This window comes from Anguilla anguilla, chromosome 3 (assembly GCF_013347855.1).
Source record: "Anguilla anguilla isolate fAngAng1 chromosome 3, fAngAng1.pri, whole genome shotgun sequence".
NCBI lineage: Eukaryota > Metazoa > Chordata > Actinopteri > Anguilliformes > Anguillidae > Anguilla > Anguilla anguilla.
The window spans coordinates 59,516,807-59,540,701 of NC_049203.1; the positions used below are offsets into that span (position 1 = coordinate 59,516,807).

General features: G+C 46.5%; 1 protein-coding gene across 1 annotated transcript in view; it reads left to right on the plus strand.

The window, feature by feature from the left end:
* The window catches only part of plcb3 (phospholipase C, beta 3 (phosphatidylinositol-specific)), a 47,970-nt gene extending 28,480 nt beyond the window's left edge, over nt 1-19,490 (plus strand). The window contains exons 10-34 of the mRNA XM_035408319.1: nt 60-206; nt 1,062-1,219; nt 1,476-1,558; nt 1,953-2,037; nt 2,412-2,571; nt 3,498-3,596; nt 3,716-3,792; nt 4,442-4,538; nt 5,106-5,190; nt 5,397-5,521; nt 6,457-6,611; nt 7,104-7,265; nt 7,422-7,521; nt 7,654-7,758; nt 8,009-8,094; nt 8,766-8,892; nt 9,184-9,219; nt 10,125-10,234; nt 11,066-11,175; nt 13,490-13,649; nt 13,953-14,029; nt 16,649-16,738; nt 17,469-17,526; nt 17,855-17,941; nt 18,673-19,490. Coding sequence (XP_035264210.1) covers nt 60-206; nt 1,062-1,219; nt 1,476-1,558; nt 1,953-2,037; nt 2,412-2,571; nt 3,498-3,596; nt 3,716-3,792; nt 4,442-4,538; nt 5,106-5,190; nt 5,397-5,521; nt 6,457-6,611; nt 7,104-7,265; nt 7,422-7,521; nt 7,654-7,758; nt 8,009-8,094; nt 8,766-8,892; nt 9,184-9,219; nt 10,125-10,234; nt 11,066-11,175; nt 13,490-13,649; nt 13,953-14,029; nt 16,649-16,738; nt 17,469-17,526; nt 17,855-17,941; nt 18,673-18,975 — 2,882 coding nt within the window. The 3' untranslated portion in view covers nt 18,976-19,490. The remainder of the gene's footprint in view (nt 1-59; nt 207-1,061; nt 1,220-1,475; nt 1,559-1,952; nt 2,038-2,411; nt 2,572-3,497; nt 3,597-3,715; nt 3,793-4,441; nt 4,539-5,105; nt 5,191-5,396; nt 5,522-6,456; nt 6,612-7,103; nt 7,266-7,421; nt 7,522-7,653; nt 7,759-8,008; nt 8,095-8,765; nt 8,893-9,183; nt 9,220-10,124; nt 10,235-11,065; nt 11,176-13,489; nt 13,650-13,952; nt 14,030-16,648; nt 16,739-17,468; nt 17,527-17,854; nt 17,942-18,672) is intronic.
* Nucleotides 19,491-23,895: the final 4,405 nt, after the last annotated feature.

The following is a 23,895-nucleotide window of genomic DNA, read 5'->3' on the forward strand; positions in this document are numbered from 1 at the left end:
GGGTGTGAGGTAAGAAAGACAGGTAATATAACACGTGGCCTCTCTCCCTCTCTCCACAGACCAGATCCCTCTGTTGTGCTTCAGTCGGTATCTGGAAGGAGAGGACAACTCCATCGTTCCCCCAGAGAGGCTGGATATCATTGATGACATGACCCAGCCCCTCTCACACTACTTCATCAACTCCTCACACAACACGTACCTCACAGGTACTGAGGCTCTCCTTTCCTTTCGCTCATCCCTGATTCTGTGGTGGCCACTTGCCTGAGCGGGGGCAGTACCAGCATTGCACGGATGTGAAGAAGCTATCTAGCATTCCATCACATGAAGTGTGTTCCATTCATGTCTTCCTTTTTTGGATCGCCGGTAGTATCTTTGTCCGTTATATTCAATGCTTGTGGCATCATTTGTAATATACTGTAACATAAAATATTTCAATTTAATCTTTAGCTACCAGATTATTGGTGACGTAGACTTGATGATCATCGTGTGTACTGCAAGCTGGTACTACTGTAATCCAACTGAGCTGCCTTCTGGAATTATAGTGCGTCGAAATACACCACATGCTTCCTGCCTCCCAGCAGGTCTCTTCAGCTTTATCAATAATGAAAGATGACATTGTATTAGCTTATTCAAGCTATTCCATTTACACTAATGAATGAAATGTACATCATGTCTTTATGGTTATTATCGCTCTTCTTTGGTCCTGGTGGGGCCTCCACTCTTATACTCTCTCAGAGGACGTAATGTGCTACCTACTCAGAACTTTGTTTCAAAAGATAGCGAATTAGATCAAGCACCCAGAGAGGAAGGCTGACTCTGCCAGCCAAGGGACTGGAAGCGAATAGGAGCAGTCTTCTTAATCAGTTTTACAAGGCACTTGTGGTTTTAATTAAGGGCTCCATGGCAACAGGTTGTCCGTGTGTGTGCGCACAGCACAGGGGACTAGGGGACAATGGAACACACGGGACAGAGTGCTGTAGCGAGGGATCCTAGTGGTTCTGTACCTGTGGCTGAGGGCAGGATTGGCTGAAACTGACCTGGTGTCCCTGTTGCCCCCCCAGTGGGGCAGTTGACAGGGCTGTCGTCGGTGGAGATGTACAGGCAGGTGCTGCTGACGGGCTGCCGCTGCATAGAGCTGGACTGCTGGAAGGGCCGCCCCCCGGAGGAGGAGCCCTACATCACCCACGGCTTCACCATGACGACGGAAATCCCCTTCAAGGTGCTGAACAGCCCCCCCCCCTCCCCCCTCCTCCCCCATAGCCCCAGTCCATCTGTCCACCTGTAAACCACCTGCCCCCCCACCCCCCCACCCCCCCCGCCTACGCCTTATCAGTGAAACTCACAGCAACTGCATGGCTACCCTGAGCCTCCCTTTTCTGTAAACGGGGTTTCCCATGATGCATTGCTCTTAATGTTAGCGCCGCGCTTTCTGAGCTGTGACCCTGACGCTGCGTCTCCATGGTCTCCATTGGCAGGAGGTGATCGAGGCCATCGCGGAGAGCGCCTTCAAGACTTCGCCGTATCCTCTCATCCTCTCCTTCGAGAACCACGTGGACTCGTGAGTACCGGAACTGGGACAAAGGTGCACTGGGAAAAGGTGCAGCGTGTGGGAGAGGAAGGAGGCGGCGTGATGCCCGTGTGTGCATCTCAGCGGGGATCTGTCCTTTCTCCTTAAAATGGATTTCACTTCTCATCCCTGCCCTTTCTTTCACTTTCACTTCTTCTACTTTTTCCCCTCGCTGTTCTGTCTCTCGCTCTGTGGGATTTGGTGTGGTCCTGTCAGATCTCATGTGGCAGTGCAGATCATCTCTTTATTTCACACTCCAGTGCTGCAGCACTATGAAGTGAAGGATGGTGCTGATAGATGATATATAAATCCTAAGATATCTCTAATATATAAAGTCTCTCTCTCCCTCTCTCTCTCTCTCTCTTTCTATCTTTCTATCCCATAGTGCCAAGCAGCAGGCAAAGATGGCGGAATACTGCCGCACCATATTTGGAGATGCCCTGCTCATTGAGCCTTTGGAGAAGTTCCCAGTAAGACTGACTGACCTCTCCCCGTTTTTTTACATGGTTTATACCTCTAACCCCCCTTTTTGCATGGTTTATACCACTAACCCCTTTTTTACATGATTTACCATATGTCGCTAATCCCCTTTTACATGGTTTATACCTTATACCATTTTGATACATAATTTTCTGAGATACTGTGTGGTCTCATTTTTGTCACAAAATAATGACCACTTATTTTTCCTCCTGCACCCACCACTCACCCTGCAGTTGTGTGTTTCTCACACTTGTGAAATGACGTGCAGGTGTGACGTACAGGTGTGGCACTGCAGCATCCCACACTGTTCTCTGCCCCCTCTTATGATGCCCTGTGTCCCTCTCGTCTGTCTCGCCCACCGTAGCTGGTGCCAGGCCACCCTCTGCCCTCGCCTCAGGACCTGCTGGGCAAGATCCTCATTAAGAACAAGAAGAAGCATCAGCACCGGGCGTCCGGCGCGGGCAGTGCCAGGCGCAGGACGGTCGACGGGGGCGACACCGCTGAGCACGCCTCCCCGAATAACGGTGACTCATTATGACGGCTGAAATATCAGCAGTATTTCTGTGCTCACGCGCGGCACACGCACACACTTACGCACACACGTGTGTGCACACACCTACACGCACAATGCTAAATGGTACTTGCGCATGTAATTGTTGCTTAGGCTGGAAACATACTTGATTTAAATAGCGCGAGCGCGTGCGCAAGATTGCTGTCATGCTCATCCTGCCATCATTCAGCGCGTTCTTGGTGCCCGTCCTAAAAAATGAATGCTACACATCTGCAAGGAGCAGTACCCACGTAAACCGCTGGGGCAGTGTGCATTTTATGCCTAGTGACGTGATGGATGCTGGAAAGCCAGGAAGGATGGCGGAATCATTTGAAGAGATCTGCCTCTAGTGGATAAACCTTTTAAACTTCCAGTCAGACAAAATGTAAGCCGGCGAGTATGCGAACAATGTCGCCCCCGGGGCGCGACCACTTCACGTGGCCTACACAAGAAAATTCAAGTGGAGTTTCCAGCCTTAGGCACACTGGAGGAGAGGGGTGAACATGTGCCAGAAAAGGGTCTAAATCCAGTTGATTTTTGGAAATAGTAGGCCCTGGAATCAGCTTGTGTGTGTCACAGTTTTTCTGTAAATAATGGAAATGAAAGGATGGAGCTCCATTCACGCCTGTTTCTCAGGGAAAAACACCTCTGGACCAGTCACATAATTACTTTACATGGCCATAACCACCTTTCCTTGTTGCATGAGATTTCGTGAAAATGGGCCAAATTTGATTATAAAAAATTCTGAACATACAGCACAAAGTTTAGCTCATGGCTTTTGTAGTGTGTGTGTGTGTGTGTGTGTGTGTGTGTGTGTAGCTGTGTGGAGAGTGTGGTAAAGCAGTTAGACAAAGCTCTTTCATTGTTTGAATAATGCATACTCTGTGGTGTTGTTCCCAGATTGCCCACTGAATGATGGGGAGATGGGCCAGGTGATGTCTAATGGGGAGGATAAGCTGACGGAAAGGATGTTCAAAGATGGACCTCGCAAGTCTATCGGTCAGTAGCAGTGCATCTTGTGCTCTGTAATGAGGAGTGAAGGGGGGGGGAAGGATTTCCTGAAGGATTTCCAGGCAGTTTTCCGAAAAAGACGACATGCCCTTCCATTTCATTCGCAGATCGAGGGGATGGTGAGAGCGAGGATGAGGAAGAGGAAGAGCCAGTGACGGAACCCAAGAAGCCCAACAGTGATGAGGTTGGCCGTCTTTCTAGTGTCTCTGCTTTGCAGTTGAGAAGGGTTTTTGCTAACAGGGATTTACACTTCCAGGCAAAAGCTGTAGTACACTTTACTTTGGTTTTAGTACTCTGTTTTTAGTGAACTTTAAGCACTTTAGCTACTGTAAATGGTTTCAAGTGGCTCAAGGTAAGAAATGAACAGTCAGAAGTTAAAAAGAATCTTTTACTTCACAGTATAGTGACCTCATAAAAAAGCCTTAGTCTTCATGAAAAAGTAATGTTTTGCTAATTAATTAAATTTGCAACAAGAGAAGTAAAGTGGAGCTCGTTTGGGCTGAATTAGACAGAAAGGTCAAGGAGAGGCGACATCTGTGGGAACTTCTACAGCAGTGTTGGGTGTGGACTTTCTGAACCACATGACTGCCCTTGTAGAGAAAAATTTCGTGAATATGCTCAGCAGGTATTACTGCAAAAACTGGCTATTTACATGGATCTCAGATTTTGATAATTTTATCAGTGATTGCTTGAAAATTGGGGTGAACTAAAACTTTTGATCGGTACTGTATGCTATTGTAAATATCACCAAATCTAGAAGGTTCTGATACACTGGAGATGCCGCCGCGGTAAGACGATGTTGTGTCTGTAACAAAGCTATGAATCCATCTCAGGGCACAGCTAGCAGTGAGGTGAACGCCACTGAGGAGATGTCCAACCTGGTGAACTACGTTGAGCCCGTCAAATTCAAGAGCTTTGAGGTGTCCCGCAGTGAGTAACTTAACTGTGTACCCCCAAACTATACATCACCTTGCCCCTGACTGGTGTGTGTGTGTGTGCGTGTGTGCGTGTGTGCGTGTGTGCGTGTGTGTGCGTGCGTGCGTGCGTGCGTGCGTGCGTGCGTGCGTGCGTGCGTGCGTGCCTGCGTGCGTGCGTGCGTGCGTGCGTGCCTGCGTGCGTGGTCGTTATGTCTGCATGCATGTATGAGTTTCGCAAGGAGAGTATTTTTATGTTGTGTATGCATGCGTGCATTTGATAATTATTAACCACGAATGACAGCATTTCTGAGTAATTAAATAAAAGCCTGCCGTTAAACCTAATGACCTGTGTCTACCTCCATATTTTCACATCTTCTCTTTAGAATGACATTTGAGTCACTTTGCATTAAGGGTGATATTTATCAGGGACCATGGAGAAATATTCATACGATGCAAGATCATATCAAAAATAACTCTCAGGGTCTGTCGTTGTTGAAGGAAAATGATTTTTTGTTGTCCTGTCATGCTGTGTGTATCTGAAAATGCATATTATTTCTCTTTCTCTCTCCTTCCCCAACAGAGAGGAACAAGTACTATGAGATGTCCTCTTTAGTAGAAACGAAAGGCATGGACATTCTGAAAGGTTCCCCCATCGAGTTTGTGGAGTATCCTGGAATGTCTTAAATGTGTGTGGAACTGTGAAGCACATTCTGATGTGCAGTTGGCATTAAGCAGTGCTGACTGTTAAAGTTTTATATTTTCTGAGTGAGTGAGTTTGTGTGCATACTGTGTGTGTTGGCGTGTGTTTGTTTGTTGGGATGTCGGTGTGTTTTATTGGTTACGGGTGGTTTCCTTAGCCGTTTGCGTACAGATACAATAAGAAGCAGTTGAGCCGTATTTACCCCAGGGGCACCAGGGTGGATTCTTCAAACTACATGCCCCAGATCTTCTGGAATGTTGGCTGTCAGATGGTGGCGCTGAACTTCCAAACCCTTGGTCAGTACCACTCTTGTGCTACGTGCGTATTTTGGGTGTCCTCTCAGACGCACTGTATTCATGGACTCGCATGCAGAATATTTTCTTGCTTTAGGCCACAAACTCCTGAATGTCCCTGTGCCAGCCATTATAAATTGCTGCTTGCTGTCAGTGTGCACGATCTGACAGGTCAGGGATCTGTTTGAGCTCTGAACGATTGCATTAGGTTGCGGTGATTCTATGCCCGTCCATAGTGATTAGAATCATAAACAAGCGAGCGACAGTCCCCCTGTTGATGAATATTCATTACCATCTGCTTGCACTGGAACTCCTTAGTTTAGCGTGGAGGCTGACATCTCATTACTACTGGTATTGTATCACAGATACAGCTGTGGCAGACCGAACCTGAAATAAAAGCATCCACACATGGGTAGTTTGTGCAATTAAACCAGATCCACTAGGTGCCAGATGAGCAGCTTGGAAAAGGCGTCCACCAGAGCAAATCCATAGCCTCAGTATAAATTCATTTGTTCAACCAATCTTGTTTTTAAACAAAATTTAACCATGCCATTTATTTTCTTGTTTCTTTCTGGCACTTTCTTTGTTTTATTTTTTTAAAGTTCATAGCGCAATTGGGCACTTGAAAAAAATGCTGTAGATTTTAAATTTTATTTATTTTTTTACTCCATTGTGAACAAAACCGAGGGACATAAAACAAAATGACTGTTTTGTCATCACTAGCTAGCCATAACATCTACCACATATTTTGTTGTTGCTTCTTTGAAGTTGCTTGCATAACACCTTTCTGTCACCAAGTGTTTTTGGGCATGCTGCGTAGGTGCAAATACACTATATAGTGGCCTAAAGGGTGCGGTCCTCTGAAGTGATGTTTGACCTATGAACCGCCCTCATTCACGCCGCTGATATCACTCATAGTGTCTCTCCGTCTCTTTTAGACCTGCCGATGCAGCTCAATATGGGCGTGTTTGAGTACAACGGCCACAGCGGCTACCTCCTCAAGCCGGAGTTCATGAGACGCACAGACAAACACTTTGACCCCTTCACCGAGAACATCGTGGATGGCATCGTTGCCAACACAATCAAGATCAAGGTAGGGTTTTTTGAGTGTGTGTGTGTGTGTGTGTGTGTGTGCACGTAGAGACAGAGACACGGACACAGACAGTTCAGACAGGACCTCCTAGTGCTAGTCCCAATGGCAGAATTTAAGGTCTTGCCTCTTTTCCTGAGTCATAATCAGACAGTATAACAACAGTTATATTCCTAGTGGAAGCTAGAGTTGCTTATGAGTTTCATGAAAGCTTAATGTAGGCACTAAGCAGCTCTGTGATCCCACTCCCTGAAGATCAGTTCTTCTGCCTTAAGACAGAACATTGCCTTTGCATGATGATGTTACAGTGATTGTGAAACATTTTGTTGCAGCAAGAACATTACCTTGAACTAAGCCATTTTGAGTCAAGTTAAACCTCAAGCAGTCCAATGGGTGAATCGAGTCATGCCTCAGTCCTGTCCTGCGTGTGTGTGCCTGTGTGTATTTGCCTCTCCCCATGTGTAGGTGTGTAATCAGATGTGTGTCCCTCCTCAGGTGATCTCGGGCCAGTTTCTCAGTGATAAGAAGGTGGGGGTGTATGTGGAAGTGGACATGTTTGGACTGCCTGTTGACACCAAGAGGAAATTCCGCACCAAGACCTCTGCCAACAACTCGCTGGACCCCGTGTGGGACGACGAGACCTGCGTCTTCAACAAGGTACCGCCTCCGTGACGGGGCTCTGTCAGAGCAGGATCTGTGCGCCCCATCGTGGGGCTCTGCGCCTCCTCCCTCGTCCTCTACTTCATTTCTCCTCTCCTCCTCCCCCGCTGCTCCCCCTCACACCCCCGTCTCTCCTCCTCTCCCTCCCGCCAGGTGGTGCTGCCGACTCTGGCCTCCCTGAGAGTGGCCGTGTTTGAAGAAAACGGCAAATTCATCGGCCATCGCATCCTGCCCGTCTCTGCCATCCGACCAGGTGGGCGCCAACGTTCGTGGCTTTTGACTGCAGCTTTGGCTACGGCATTGACAAGGATCCCGGACCGCTGCCATTTTGGCTCCAGGTTTTCCTCTGCCTCCTGTGTTGTGACTGTGTGTTTGTGCGTTTAAGGTTATCACTACATCTGCCTGAAGAATGAGCTGAACCAGCCCCTCTTGCTGCCCTCCCTGCTGGTGTACACGGAGGTCCAGGACTACATACCCAACGAGCACCAGGGTGAGATTTCACTGCCCTTCTCTCACTCTTCGTGCCATTACCTGACTTGGATGCATGTGGACCGAATTTAATGATCGATCCATATCAGTTTAACAGCTAACTGATGATAACTGTCTCAGCTAACCAATTAGCAAATTTGAGCCAAGAGCACATCCCTAGTAAATTATGTGGACTAGTGTGGTTTTTTTTTATGAATGTGTCCCTCCAGTAGTGTGGCTCATCGGTGCTGTTTTGTCCTTGTGTGTGGCAGAGTGTGTTGAGGCCCTGATTAACCCTATCAAACACCTGGACCAGAGAGAGAGGCAGCTGGCTGCACTAATGGAGGACAACAATGAGGTCAGAAGAGTGTGTGTGTGTGTGTGTGTGTGTGTGTGTGTATGCCCGCGTGTGTGTGTGTGTGTGTATGCCCGCGTGTGTGTGTGTGTGTGTGTATGCCCACGTGTGTGTGTCTGCCCGTGTTTGTGTGTGTGTGTATGTCCGCATGTGTGTGTCTGCCCGTGTTTGTGTGTGTGTGTGTATGCCCGCATGTGTGTGTGTGTGCGTGCGTACATGCGCTGCTGAGACCAGCGATGATGAAGTAGTGGTGTGTAACAGTGTGGCGGTGTAGGTGAATTGAAAAGGCCTTGTCATAACCATGTTACTCTGTCTGTGTGTGTGTGTGTGTGTGTATGTGCGTATGTGTATGTGTGTGGTGCGTGTATATGTGTGTGTGTAACAGTGTGGTGGTGTAGGTGAATTGAAAAGGCCTTGTCATAACCATGTTACTCTGTCTGTGTGTGTGTGTGTGTGTGTGTGTGTGTGTGTGTGTGTGTGTGTATGTGCGTATGTGTATGTGTGTGGTGCGTGTATATGTGTGTGTGTAACAGTGTGGCGGTGTAGGTGAATTGAAAAGGCCTTGTCATAACCATGTTACTTTGTCTGTGTGTGGTGTGCGTGTGTGTGTATGTGTGTGTGTGTGGTGTGTGTATGTGTGTGTGTGTAACACTCATTTTGTTGTTGTTGTGAAGCGTGTGCAGGAGAAGCCAGAGGAAAAGGAGAAAACGGATGTGTACCCACAATCTGACAGAGATTTTTCGCTGCCCACCCCCCCACTCCCTGTGCCTGTCCCTGATGTTCTCAGCCCCCCAGGACCGGGTATTTCACTCACTCTCTCGCTACCACATGCACACGCATGCAGACATGCTCAAACTACTCTTCTCCCTCTCACTCACACACTCACTTGAACTCTCTCTGTGCCATTAATTTTTATTGCTGGGAATTATTTTCATTTCATCCAGTGATGATGTGTGTGTGTATTTTGCTGTGATGTTTATGTGTATTGAGCTGTGATGTTTGTGTACCTCGTGCAGTGATGTTTGTGGGTATTGATCAGTGATGTCGGTGTATATTATGGAGTAATTATGTGAACTGTGTGACATTTATCAGGACTGAAAGAAGACCTGATTGCGGCAGTATTAGCAGGTAAGGTCATCCATCAGCTGTTCATTAAATGTCAATCGGGGCGTCACATGGTCTAATGAGTCCCTTTTTACTCCTAGGACACTGTCCCCATTAATAAACTGCAGAGGCAGCAGCTTAATACCGCCATTTGTGTCCGTCATTTATCTAGCCAGTATCACTATCCATCTGTGAAATGGGCCATCTTTCACTTACTCCCTCACCCTTTTCTGTTTTCTCTCTCTCTCTCTCTCTCTGTCAGTCAGTCAGTCAGTCGGTTTCAGTTTAATTTAAATTGATGGCTTTTGCATGTGTGTGTCAAATATGCATTTGTGTGCCAAAGTCATATTTGTGTCCTTAACAGAGTGGCATTCTTTAGGAAATTATGGGCAGGATTGTGTTGTATTATTATTATATTTTGTATAAAGTAGGTTTCTTGTAGTTCCTGCGCTTTTCATGTTTTGTTTTGAGAAGTGGAGCTCTATCGCGACCTTTTTGACTACAGTGTAAGCGTAGCCTGTCCTCTCTGGCCTCTTTCCATCATTATGCTGTGCTCACTGAACCTGTACTTCGTCAAGGACTTTTTGAAACACAAGAGACCGCATTAACTCAGATAAACTCCCTGGATACCAAAGCTTCAAAATAGCCTGAAAACAGCTTAGGCCTGAGTGTCTGTGTGCGCATGCATTTTGGAATGCGTGGAAGTGATAATGAATTAATTTCAACCGTTGCAGTCGGTTTTCAAGGTCTGCTGAGCTCATCTGAAACGTGGGTTGTTAATAATATGGTAGATCTGGTGCTTGATGATGAGATGATTGGGTGGTTGTCATGGCTTGCTGGAATGTAAAATAGACAATGGGAATGGAACACTGCTACGTATAATGAGAAAGTAACAGTTTGCTAAACGTAAAAATCTCCCTGTACGTCAGACATCCAGCCTCAGTCGATAGAGGAGCTCAAACAGCAGAAGGCCTACCTGAAGCTGCTGAAGAAACAGTGCAAGGAGCTGAAGGAGCTTCGTAAGAAGCACCTGAGGAAGGTCAGTGGCATACACTCGCATACACATTCAGTTCATATCACTCGCGTAAGTGCATGCAAACACATATGCATCAGGGTATGTCGAAGTCCAGGGTATGGTTGCACCAGATTTTCATAAGTTCTCCCTTAAGCTGGAACGTAAAGCTCACTCTGCAGGCTTAGTAGCTACGAGTTGGTTTGCAACTAGACAGCTAATAAATTCAGTTGTACCGTGTGTCCTTAACAAAAAAACGTAGTTTGCCGTAAGCTCTTTGTTAAGCATTGTACAATCACACAAAATGATGTCGCTGTTGATTCCTCCAGTCGCTGAACTCCTATGATATGGAATGGACATAACGACTTGCTTCTACTGCCGAAGTTACAACAACCAATATGGCTTCCAGCACAGTAGATTTCAAGCAGTATTTCAGCGTTATTGATTACGCTGTTATTTCTGGTCAATGGATGCCGTCAATATTTAGTTTATACAAAGGGCTACGCTCACACTGTGTTGTGTGGTGCAGCATGTTTTATTGTAGGAGTGCACAAGTTTGTAATGTAGAGATTTTCATTGCCACTGTGCTTAGTTCTTACTTACGCACAGCTAGTGCAGCTAGCCCCTGGAGTCTAGAGACTGAATTCCGTGTAGCACACAAACTATTGTTTTTTTGTTTGTTTGTTTGTTTGTTTGTTTTCTTATTGGCCTCGTTTGATGCTGTCAGATGCAGCACAATAGTGTCCGTTGCCTTCCTGTTTCAGCCTGTATGTGAATGGGGAGGACCCGTGCTCTTCACAGGTCTTGCTGTACGTTTTTTTTTCGCGGTCTGACGGTTGAATTGAACTTGTGCTCCAGATCTGGTCCATGAGCAAAGAGCAGCGCAGCCACAGCAGCCAGCTGCACTCGGACACGCAGAGGAGACGCAGCCAGATGGAGAAGAAACTCAAGAGCAGCCTCAAGAAGAAGTAAGAGAGAGTCGGGGATTTGAAAGGGACGTGTACCGGGATTCAGTATGGGATCTGGATCGGTATACAGGGTGGGAGGGGTTAGGCTGTTTGTTTTTGCGGCTTGTGTGTGTGCATGTGTCTGTTTCTGGTGTGCTTACGTGCATGTGTGTGTGTGTGTGTGTGAGGTGGCTGTCTTCAGATGACACTCATTTAGTTCAGTGCAGTTTATTAACTGAGTATTGATGATTGAATAAAATGTGCTCTTGCTCTCTTGAGCACATCTCTTGCTGTCCATTAACTGCATTGCAGGAATTGCCTGCTTAGGACGTCTATCTCTTTGACTGTGTTGGTGGGTAAGCAGTGTTGCTGAATCAGCCAGAAACACTCTGGAGCAATCAGAGGTTTTGAGTGTATTAACTGGACAGGATCTTCAGACATCCCCAGCCTTCCCTGTGTCTTTGGTGTATTCAGACACTGGCTTTGTGCCTTCAGGCTGTCCTGGATCAGAATTTGTTTCAAAGCCCCCCTTACATAGCACGTCTCCCCTGGGAAAAAAAACCTGAACCCAAAAATCCCACAATGTGTTGCTCATAGACAAAGGCCTCAGCTTTTTTGATTTGCAAATAACTAAAAAAAGCAAACAATTTTCAAATGGGAACCAAATTAACACTTTTATTTGCATTTGTAGATCTCTTTTTTTCCAATGGCAGTTCCCTTTAAGGGAACAAGGGCTCCCCCTGACCGGGAGCTTGAAGCATTGCATTGTGAGGGTGCTCACACTATGCACTGCTACTGCTCTGAAGGATGGAGGACTTCCTGTTCTGTGCCGGAGCAGGTGGCCTTCAGTCCAGCTGTGAATGGCCTTTCTCACAGCCGGCTTTCCCTGCCAGTCTGGGTCAGCTGCAGCTTTGCTTTTTCCTTTTTATTTTTATATTTTTACTTCTTTCTTCCCTAGCTGACTTATTCTGAGAGACTTGCAATGCAAGCGCAACTGTGAAGGTCAAGGGTCAAAGTGCAGTACTTCTCTAGAGGGGGAAAATGTGTGGGCCCAAGAGAGACAGCAAGTGCAAGTTGTGCAGGCTCCATTGACAACTTGTCAATTACCCTACTGAACATTATAAAGTCAGTTATGCAAACAAGAAAAAAACTACCCCAGTGGGCATTAAGCTACATTAAACGAACATCAGCCCAGAACTGCAAGCTCTGAAAACAAAAAAAGGTTATGTCTGATTAGGAGTTATGGCTAGGGAAAAGTGCTGTCAACAGTCCGGTTCGAGGATCCCAGGTGCTGTCTGAAGAGGTGGGTTTCAGCCTGGGAGGTCTCAAGATGGCTGACGTCCCTGCTTTTTTGAGGGCCTCAGGGAGCCGGTTCCTCCACTGAGGGGTCAGAACAGACGGAAGGTGCGACCAGGAAGTGCAGCTTTGTGTGGACGTGTCCCCCACCTCCTCCAGGCCTTTCTGTGGTCCTGCCGGCTGGCTGTAGCTGGTGTTCTGTGCCTTTCTTACTACGATGTTTATCTCTTCTCGTTATTTGTCCTTGCTCGTGGTCAGTTCGCCCCTCCTCCAGCTGTCTCCCCATGCTACCTCTGCATGGTTCCACATCTGAGTCCTCACAACCTTGCTCTAGGTCACCACCATATGTGATGTGCAGCAGGGGGGTACAGCTTTCAGCTAATCATTACGAGGTGGGGTTTCAGAATAATTGACACCAGCTCAAGTTACCAAAAAATTGCAACGAAATTCAATGAAAATGGAATATGGCCAGCTCTGTCCAGGTCATTGTGAACATGTTTTTCCTGACTGGCACTAATGATGAAGCGATCATAAGGTTGTGTGTCTCAATCCAACTTATTCCAGTGATGACATACGTACAGTATGTTTAGCATTTCAGTGTGTGTGTGTCATTGCATCTGTTTGGCTGTGTATCCGTGGTGACTTTCATGCGTGTGTGTGTATTTTGAGTGTATTTTTTGTGTGTGCTAGTGCCTGTATAGTGTATAGTGTGTGTGGTTGTGTGCGTAAGTTGCATGCCTTATGTGCATAGAGAGCTCTCTTTGTGTGTTGCGTGTGTATAATGAGCTCTCTGCCTGTGTTGTGTGTATGGAGAGCTCTGTGCCTGTGCTGTGTGTGTTGTGTATATAGAGAGCTCTCTGCCTGTGTTGCATGTGTTGTGTGTATAGAGAGCTCTGTGCCTGTGTTGTGTGTGTATAGAGAGCTCTGTGCCTGTGTTGTGTGTGTTGTGTGTGTATAGAGAGCTCTGTGCCTGTGTTGTTTGTGTTGTGTGTATAGAGAGTTATCATACACATTGTAACTGATGCTCTGCGCTCTGCAGCGAGCCCCAGGAGCCGATGCAGATGCAGCTGTCTGCACTGGACGTGGAGCTGGAGAAGCAGACGGTGAAGCTCAGAGAGTGGCAGATGCAGGAGCTGCTGAAGCTCAGGCAGTCACAGCACCAGCTAGAGAGAGAGAAGAAGAAGGTGCACCTGAAAGAGGTATCTACCTGCTGCAGCCCTCTCCTCCTCCCTGTCTGCCCATCTGTCTGTCTGTCTGCATGCCTGTTTGTCTGTCTGTCTGTCTGTCTGTCTCCTCCCTGTCTGCCCATCTGTCTGTCTGTCTGCCTGCCTGTTTGTCTGTCTGTCTGTCTGTCTGTCTCCTCTCTGTCTGCCTGCCTGCCTGCCTGCCTGCCTGCATGTCTGTCTGTCTCTGTCTGTCTGCCTGCCTGCCTGTCTGTCTGTCTGTCTGCCCGTCTGTCTGTCTCCTCTCTGTGTGCTGCTCTGACTCGCTGTGTGTTTCAGTCCTCCCAGAAGCTGCAGGAGACGGCACAGGAGTGTCAGCAGGCCCAGCTGAAGAAACTCAAGGACATCTGTGAGAAGTATGAACATTTCCTCATTTGTGTGTGTGTGTGTGTGTGTGTGTGTGTGTGTGTGCGCGCGCGCGCGTGTGCACGCGTTTTGGAGCTTTTTATAGAATGTAATCTCCAGATAAAAATAAAATAATAAAATCTGGAACAGCATTGTTTTTCATGCACACCGCAAGTCTGCCCAGGTATTCATGATTAATGGAGAGAAAATCCTGATAAATGAAGGCATTTTATCTATGTTTTAGATTGTTAGTACCATTTGGGTAAAAAAAGAACGCGCAAATACATACTGAAAGCATGTATGCTTGCATCTCTCACTGATAGGGAAATTAAACCAGATGCAATGCTGCCTTCTGTCTGTGTACTGAAGGGTGCACATGAGGCAGACTGTAGTAAGCTGTGTGCACTGGCTGGGACAGAGCAGAGAACGCCAGCCGCACCCACTTCTTCTGATGTAAACCATGCTGCTCTGTCACCCAGACTGTGACAGATGTCTGCAACTTGCAACAATTTGCACATAAACAGAATTTCTTTTTTTTGTTTGAGGGTTACAGCAATTTGAGTTGTGTTCAGCGACTCAGTTCATATTCTTGCTGGCCCTTCCACCTTAAAATACCAAGAATAAACTAAGATACATTTTTATTTTATTTGATAATGATAGTTTATTCAACCTCTTAGTCATTTTTATTTATGAAGGATACTAAGAGCCTGTTCTTATGGAAATGTGCTGTAGAGGTGGTGAGAGTTGCCACAAAGCAGTGAGCCAGCGTGCGTGCCCTCCTGTTCGACTTGAATAGAGCTTAATTATAGCTGACGGGCCGAGTGGTTAATCTAAATCAAGAGGCCAGGTAGACTTGTGTACAATATTTAAATGGAGGTGTGATTTGCAAATGTCCGCCACCAGCAGCAGGGGTCCGCGGGTTTCTGAAAGGCGCGTTAGGCGAGGGGAAAACAAGCACTCCCTCCAATTACACCGCATACGTCAGACACTAAAGGGAGCGATTAAGGCACCGGCAAAGTGGCCGGGCTCTCGGCCGGCTCCGGCGTCGCAAACCGGCATTTCATACACGCTCGCTGTTTAACTTCGCTGTTCCGCCAGGCGGTCCTCGGATTCTAGTGCCACTGTGCTACGCTCAGTCTTCTACGGAGCGTAGCACAGTGGGTAAGGAACTGGGCTTGTAACCGAAAGGTCGGTAAATGCTATGTAAAAGTTGTGTAAGTCGCTCTGGATAAGAGCGTCTGCTAAATGCCTGTAATGTAAATGTAATGTAATGTAGTGCGATGTGAAGCGTGCACTTTTAGTAAAGTCAGACTGCTAGCTTTCGACAGTCAGAGGGGGGAAAAAAACACACACACCTTGCCCTTGCTGCAGTGTCTGGAGGAACACATTCCGCTCTGCTGGCTGTCGGTTAACCTTGATTAGCCATTATAATTCACTCACTGGTGAAGCAGAAGCCTACACCTTGGTAGCGCTTTTCAGAGGTTATTATTTCAATTAGAGTCCGTTCCTGTGGTTTAACCCAAGGACCTGAGATTTCTGGGTTGGATGTGCATATTCAAGTGTCTCCATTTTCATCCCTGTATCTGACTGCCTCCGTGGCTGATGTATTCACAGACCTCATAGTGTTGGAATTAAACATTAAGTCTCGCTGGATGAATCTCATCACCTCCCTCTCGCACCCTCTAATTTTTGCTTCCCCGTGGGTGAGATGACAACATATCACAATCTTTGCAAGTAAAAGTTTTCTTCAAAAAGCTGCTTGCAGCAACTCTAGTGCTAGCAACATTCAGAGACATGAAGAAAATCAGTGCTTTTTTTAGGAAGGGAGTAAGTGAGTGTTACATCACATGAGCTGTGGTGGGCTAGTGCTAGGGGGAAGATGAAGAGTGGGAAGATCGATCTCTTTCCCTCTTGTCCTGCACTCTTACCTCAGGACGCCTAGCACCTCCCCCTCTTCGCACCTGCACTTCCAGAACACGTCTCCTGTCTGTTCTGGCCCCACGATGGTGGAATGACCTCCCTGTGGAGGTCAGAACAGCTGAGACTGTGACCCATTTCAAACGACGACTGAAGACCCACCTCTTCAGGCTGCACCTCTCCCCATCCCTCCCTTCCCCCCTGTAAATGACTAAACTTAGGGTTGTAACTAGGCAGCTGTTTCATAGGTGACTTAGTTGATGCGCCTGTCTTAACGACTACTTGTATTTTTATTTATTTTTATTTTTCCATAGATTGCGTTGTTGCCGTTCTCGTTGTTAGTGTTAATCAGTTTAACCATCAGGGTCCAAGTTGAACTATGCGGTTGTTCCCTGTACTTGGACCGGTACTTCTCTCTAGGGGTTTCGTCATACTTGTTCCTGGTTATGGTTATACACTTTGTTGTACGTCGCTCTGGATAAGAGCGTCTGCCAAATGCCTGTAATGTAATGTAATGTCCTGTCACTCAGTCATACTGTGCTTTTGACATTTTTACACAAGTGAGCAAGGTTTTCTCAGCGAAATGCTTGGTAGCTATGTTCCACCGCTTTTTTTTTTTTTTTTTTTTTCGATTGACGTGTATGTATGTGTGAGATTTTTATTTATTTTTTGCTCCTGGGTAATTTCTCCCTCCGCCTGTTCCCCCTCTGTAGGGAGAAGAAGGAACTGCAGAAGATGCTGGACAGGAAACGGCACAACAGCATCAGCGAGGCCAAGAACAGGGAGCGGGAGAAGGTCGAGGCGTGAGTTTGCCCTGTCCACAACCCGCGCTGAGAGTAGGGTGGTGTACAGCACTGAATCAAATCAGATCAGTTTATATATATATATATATATAGTGCTTTTTTATAGAAAAGTGTTCACAAAGACGCTTTACAGAGTAGCAGAAAAAGGGCAGAACCAGGCCAACCCTCAAATAGCAAGCACAGGGTTAAAAAAAACTCCCCAGTGGAGGGAGAACCCTCAAAAAATGGCAAGAAAAAACTCCCCGATGGGAATAAATCTCAGGTGGAACCCGGCTGTAGAGGGGGAGAGCCCATCCTCCACTGACCGGCCTGGTGTGAAGCAGCAGTAGAATGGATGTAGCAAATGTAGTAAGGGATCTATCACAGCAAATAAAACGGGTTGAGCAGGTTACAGTTGAGGTAATAAACCAGCTGGAACAGTGTAAGTCCAAATGAATGGTGATAAATCTGGAGCTCTAGGCTGCGTCAAGGCTGTAGAGCTGTAGTTTCTGAGTGAGAGAGGCACTTGATGCAGACAAATGAGAGGGTTGAAACATTTTGAAGTGGAGTTCAAAATCCTACCACCCTTTTTTCTTTCTTGCCACCCTCATCTCAATGATTCTTGTATTAACCCCTCTTCTTATTGTGTGCACTCTCCCCCTCTCTCCTCATCTCTCTCTTCCCCTTCTCTCTCCCTCTCTCCTTTCTCTGTCTTTCTTCTCCCTCTCATTTTCTCTCTCTCCCCCTCCAGGGAGCTGAATGAGATCAACAGGAAGCACATTGCCGAGTCGGTCTCCTCCATTCGCAAAGTGAGTTTCTTAAAGTCCCTCGCTCCTCTGAGCCTTCTCTTCCTGCCTGGGAATGCTGCTGGTGTCTGTGCACCTGTAAACATGAGTCTCAGTGCTCTGCAGCCTCACACACGCACTTATGCACATGCACGCACACACACGCACACACACACATACACACGCACACACACAGATGCACACACACACATACACATACATGCACAAGGACACACACACACACACGCACACACACACACACACACACACTCACATTCTGTCTGTGATCTCCCTGCATCTGTCCGCCCCCCGTCTGCCTGTCCATCTGTTCATCTCTCTGTCCGTCCTCCAGCTGGAGGTGGCTCAGAAGCAGAGGCAGGAGAAGCTGACCGTGCGGCACCACGAGATCCTGCAGCGCATCGAGGAAGATCTTCCGCTGGTCAGTACCCCCCCCCGCCCCTCCTCTTCATCGCCTCTGAACTGCTGCCCTTCAGGACTGTGAGTTAAAATATAAAGGGTCTGACAATGACTCCCAAACTGCGGCGGTCACCATCGTTAATTCTGGTGCGGGTTTAAGGGTTGAAATATTGTACAGGATATGGGCCTATCGCTAATATTTATTTACGCATCAACGTCTTTTTCTGAATGTGTCTGTAGTCATTGCTAATACAACGGGTGCCATGGGTAGTTAAGGACCTTGTGTTCCAAGAACTACTTAAAAGTGTTGGCTACTTGCCAGTTATTCCTTTTGAAGTCTGGCTGTGTTGGTCTCAGGCGATTGACTTAATAAGCCACTGTGTATTTAGTATGGAGAAAACCAGCCTGTTGCTCACTCTGACCCTTGCAAAGAATATGGGGTCTTATTCTAAAGCACAGTCTACGGTCTGCTGGTCTCATCTGTGCTGAGGTAATTACCACACATGCTGCCCATTTGGCCAGTAGGCAACTTACTGACCACGGGACCAGGCACTAGATTGGAATTTAAAATTTAACCCGAAGCAAATAATTTCCCCACACCAATCACCCACACTCACCTTGCTCTCTTTCTCTCTCTCTCTCTCTGTTGCTCTCTCTCTCTCTCTCTCTCTATCTCTCTTGCTCTCTCTGACTCTCTCTCTCCTCTTTCTTTCTGCTGCTCTCTCTCTCCCTCCTTCCCTCTTGTTTCCCCAGCTGCAGTCCCAGCTGGAGAAAGACATGGACGCTGAGCTGCAGAGCCTTCCGGAGGAAATCCGCCAGTACCTGCAGGGGGAGCTGGAGAGCAAGGGGCTGCGAAATGATGCCCTCCTCAGCTCACTGTCCAATAATGACAGCCCCAGCTCCGGGCCTCCCTCCAACAGCAGCACGCCCCCATTCCACTCACCCAATCGCAGCTGGCTCGGGGGCGGGAGCCTGGACAATAGCACCGCCTCATTGGTGGATTCTTCCTCCTCTAGCACGCCAGTCATGTCGGAGGCAGAGCTTACATCAGCATAGCTCACCCTCAGAAAATCGCCTCCACCCCACTGGATTATTACTAGAAATAATATTGCTTTCATTTTGTTTTAATGTTACTTTTGTCCATTTGTTATTTCATTATTTTTTTATGCTTTTTAATTTGATACCATCCATCCTGGTTATCAGGGTATGCTTTTGCTATTGTTTTACAAACAGTTCCTTTTTGTCTGCAGTTTTACCAAAGCCGCTTGATCTTTTACAACTGTCGGGTTATAGGGATCTTTTATTTAGTTTTAGCTTGTGGGCATGAAGGGGAAATTCTGTTCCTTAGTTGGATTTATTTATTTACATTGTAATTGCACCATCTGTGCTTAAGTTGTAGTAATATTGTGAGTCCACCAGGTGGAGACATTGTCAGGAGTAATAACTTGCATACGCGTAAGTGTGAGAATGTGCTGTGTGGCACTATGCTCGTACTGGTGAAAGGGCTTGTTTACATAATGAACTATTCCCCAGAGCTTGCCCCACAGGACAATAAAATCCCGAGCTTATCACCAATCAGCTTTATTGCTACGGACAGGGAAGTAATGATACTGATGTAAAAGTATCCTCAGTAATTGTAATTATCACTGTCACTGGAGCTGCTGGTGGGGCTGAGGAGAATGGGCTGGAAGGCCCAAGATGTGCAGAGCCTGCCTTCTACCCTGTTGGGTTAATGTGTGAGAGGATGAGGCAAGAGCCTCAGGTACAGTGTGCAGGAAACTGTGTATGCTTCTGCGTCTGTGTGTGTGTGCGTGCGTGCGTGCGTGCGTGCGTGTGCGCGTGCATGTGTGTGTGCATGTGCATGTGTGTGTAGGTGTGTGTGCATGTGCATGTATATGCAGGCATGTTTGTTTGTGTGTGCGCGTGCGTGCGTGCGTGCGTGCGTACATGCGTGTGTGTGCATGTGCATGTGCACGTGTTTATAATGGATATGTGATTTGAATCTCAGATCAGTCCACAGTCAGCTTGAAATTTTTTATTATGCAGTAATATAAGACTGCTGTCCTTAGTGTGTTCGGTCTGTGAGGGGATTTAATTTAATCCGAACTCGCCGTGTAATTGGTATGGTGGCCAAAGACCCTGCCCCCACACCGCCTTGGCAGGATTGTGGCTTTCTAGGAGTCAGCTCCCCCCCCCCAATAACCTCATCCCCGTAGAAGAGGATTGGGTGAAAATCAGAGCCCTTTCTTTGATATTAAATCTCCCCCTCGCCTCATGGTATCTGATCCCCTGCTTCAAACTGTTGGGTAAAACGAAGCAGAGAATCGTGTTTTCCCTTGTAGCGTTTTTGTATATTAGGGGGGGTTTTATTTATTTTATTTTTTTGTCTTAATCTCCAGAAGGAGATTGGCTTTAATCACTTTTTTGGCTTCTAATCATTACTCATCTCCTCCCCTTGTGGCTGTTAAAGCCATTACAGAAGAGGGGTTAAGCCCAATCTTATACTCATTTATTCATTATGTCCCAGTTAGTCTTGTTTCAGTGAGTATGGTTCCCTTTACTGGGGCGGCCTCTCTCAGTGGTGCCCATGGTGTAAATTAAAATGTACAGTGCAGAAACTGAGATGTTTAAACTCATGGAAACGGAGGTAGTGCTTTGTGGGCGGGGACTTCATTTTCCACTCGCCCTCAGGTAAACACATAAATGTTGGCGACCTACTGTATGCATTAAAAGGACAGGACACGGTCCTTGTGCCCCCGATTCCCAGAGATGACCCGTGCTAGCGTGGATCTGCCACACATCCTTGGGTAGCGACGAAAACCGCGCATTACTGTACAAAGAGCGAAGAGCATATTTGTACGCACGCGCGAGTGTGTGTGTGAGTGTGGGCGTGCAAGTGCGTGCGTGTTGATGAAAGTGAACGGTACCTGTCTAAATTTGTACGGTTGCTGTGCTCTGATGTCATTTCCAACTTCCTGTGGTTTTGTTTTGTTCTGTCCGTGTCCTTTTGTGTGTTTTCGAGCCCAGGGATTGTTGTATGATGTGCATTTGGGTTTCGATCATTAGCGAGGGGTGGACCATTTTCATTTCTGTGGTCATTTTGTATGTTTTATATGTTTTTTTATTTTATTTTAGATTTACACAGTTTTTACTACTGACTAATGGTGCAGAAGAGATGGGAGCTTGGCAGAGTTGGGCAGCTGTGTGTTTGGGGGTGGCGGTTGAGTTGAAGCGTCTCTGAGATGCACAGGATGTTAATGGCCTCAAAGGTTACGCACACACACGCACACATACGCACACGCACACGCAAGCACGTACCCACGCGCGCGCACACACACACACACACACACACACAGACACCCTCCTCTCAGATCCCCCTCGCCTGACACCTGCTGCCTGTCTGTCATTTTACTATGTTGGGGGAAAAAAAATTAACAGTAACAGTTCTCTATATATTTAAACATTTTAACATTTTTACATTAATTTTAAAACGATTATTTTTTTTATTTTTTTTTGCCCATCTGCCTAGAGTACAGATTTCAGTTGATCGTGGTAATCTGGTTGTGTGCTGGATAAATACCCTTTTCCCCTGGTGCATGTATTCATCGTATAGATGTTCTCTGTAATGCCTAATTTAAGGCAGCAGAAAGGTTTCGAGGCTTACGCGATTTGGTTCTGGTTTTGGGAGAGTGCCTAGCATAACGCTGTACATGCACTGCCATATGCTGTCAGGTTATTCCAGAAGCAGCCAGTGTACATACGAAGCTCTATATTTAGAGTGTGTTATCATGGCTAGATTAGTGTGTTGCTTGTTTGTAACTGAGGGTTTTTTTTTTTTTTTTGATATGGAATGTCTCAGTTGTGCCAGCGTTACAGGAACTATTATCCAAATTTGTTTCCTTAAAAACCATGGGATGAGATGTAAGGGAATGCTCTTCTGCTGTAGTTGATGTGTTTGGTCTAACTCCCAACCTGTGTCATGTGTACGTTTATGTACCTGTGTGTCTGCATTTTTTGTATTCACGCACTCGCACTCAAACGTGTAGGTGTTTTGTATGTGTCGTATGAACTGTTAAGAGAATATTTTTCAAAGGTATTGCACTTTTATTTCCATTTTTTTTCCTTTCTCTCTTTGCATACCGTGTCAAGCCCAGGCTTAGCGATGTAACTTCCTGTTTAGTTTAACCGGTAGCAGGATGCGGAGCCCGCTATACTGCGTTAGCGCCGTTCAGCATGCTGAATCAGGAACTTCCTGCCCCGGCCTGTGATGAATGTTCTGGTAAAGGACTGTGGCAGAGGAACGTTTAGCCGAACCGTTTCATTCTGAGAGGGTGCAACCTTCCCCCCCACATTCATCACGGCACCCTAACAGCCAAGTGTAAGTGGGATCGTTGTGCAAGGCCATTACCACTGAGGTAGATTGTACTGCTATACGTGTGTGTATATAATGTCTGTGGGTAGGGTTAGGGTTTATCTCCCGTAGACCCAGTTTGAAGAGTACGGCTGCACAAAGCTCGTGGTACAAGTGGATGAAGTGATTTCCTTTTCACTTCGAGCAGTGGTGTATATTTACAGGGTTAGACTGGGTTCATTACGATGTGCTTATCACTACCTCCTCACATTCCCTATAATTGCTTGCTACACGAAAGCTTTTGCTTAGTGCTGGTCACCATGTAGTCAAGTTTTAGGTGGCTTTGGAATGGCTAGAACTTGTTGAGCAACAAAATGGAAGTATTCTTGTTTCAAAATGACTTTTAGAAATGACTAATGACGATAGACAATTTCCAGCTGGCACAAGAAATAGAAGCCAGTGAGCTTTCATTGCTGTTCCTCAGCAGCGCCCGTTTGCTTTAGTTTATCACAGGCGCAATGCCACAGGAATCTGACGCGTTTCTTTCAGGCAAGCACTTGGTCCGTCTCACCTCTGCTTCCTGCGCTGCCTTGCAGTGACTGTGACCCGCTCCATTCTGCCATTTATGCCTGGCCCAGTCTCATTTTATACCTGTCCCTCTGAAAGAAACCTTGGTATGTTAACACTGTATGTAGAAATCACTCGTACATCTTAGCGAAAGGGAATGAATATCGTTCAGGATGTAATTTTTATTGTCTTGATAAATAATATAACTGTACATTCAATAAATACAAAAATTGTTTGGATTTTTTTTTTCAGGGAAGTTGAAGGAATTATTATAATAGAAGTGTTACTGGAAGGCTTTATTAGAATGATCACCTTCAGGTTGAGAAATCGTTCTTACTAAATTTCCCTCTGTTCAGGAGGAACTGAAACTATGGTGCAAGACATTGAATTGCGCATATATTAAGGATTGTGAAAGATGTAATGCTTGCAAACCCTCCAAATGTACATGTACACAGGCACGTATAAACATGCACACGGTTTTTTTTGTTGTTTTTTTTTAGCTTGGGCCTACATTTTTGGGCCTTCTATTTTGCTACTTTTCCATCTTATAAGATAGGTCCTAGATAAAGTGTTTCCTTTTGGTCATTCTTCAACATGAACTCATCTCCGAGGGCCTCAGATTCGTACTTTATTAAAATTTGCGGTTCACTGAAATACTTCTTCGGTTTCAACTTGTATCCATCAGAGCAATTGTTGCCTTTTACCTTCTATTGGCTTTTATTTAAATTGACAGCTCCGGTGCAGACTGGAGCATGTTGGGGTTATCGGAACAATTTTCAGTGACCGTAGCGTTACTGTTCCTTTGAACGTTTTAACTTTTTCTTCACTGACGCCGAGATGCGTCTTTCAACCCTTGGTTTTTGGAGCGTTCTTCAGTTCCCGATCCGTTAACCCGTGGATTGGAAGCCGTAAGCGCCGTTTCTCCAGCAACATCTGCAAAAACGCCCATGGTTCGCCTGACCCTGTTATCAGAGCCCCCCTCCTCGCGAGCGCGGCGATCGATGATGGTGATTAGCGAGAATTATGCCGTCGTTACCAGAGCACGTTTCTGATGAACC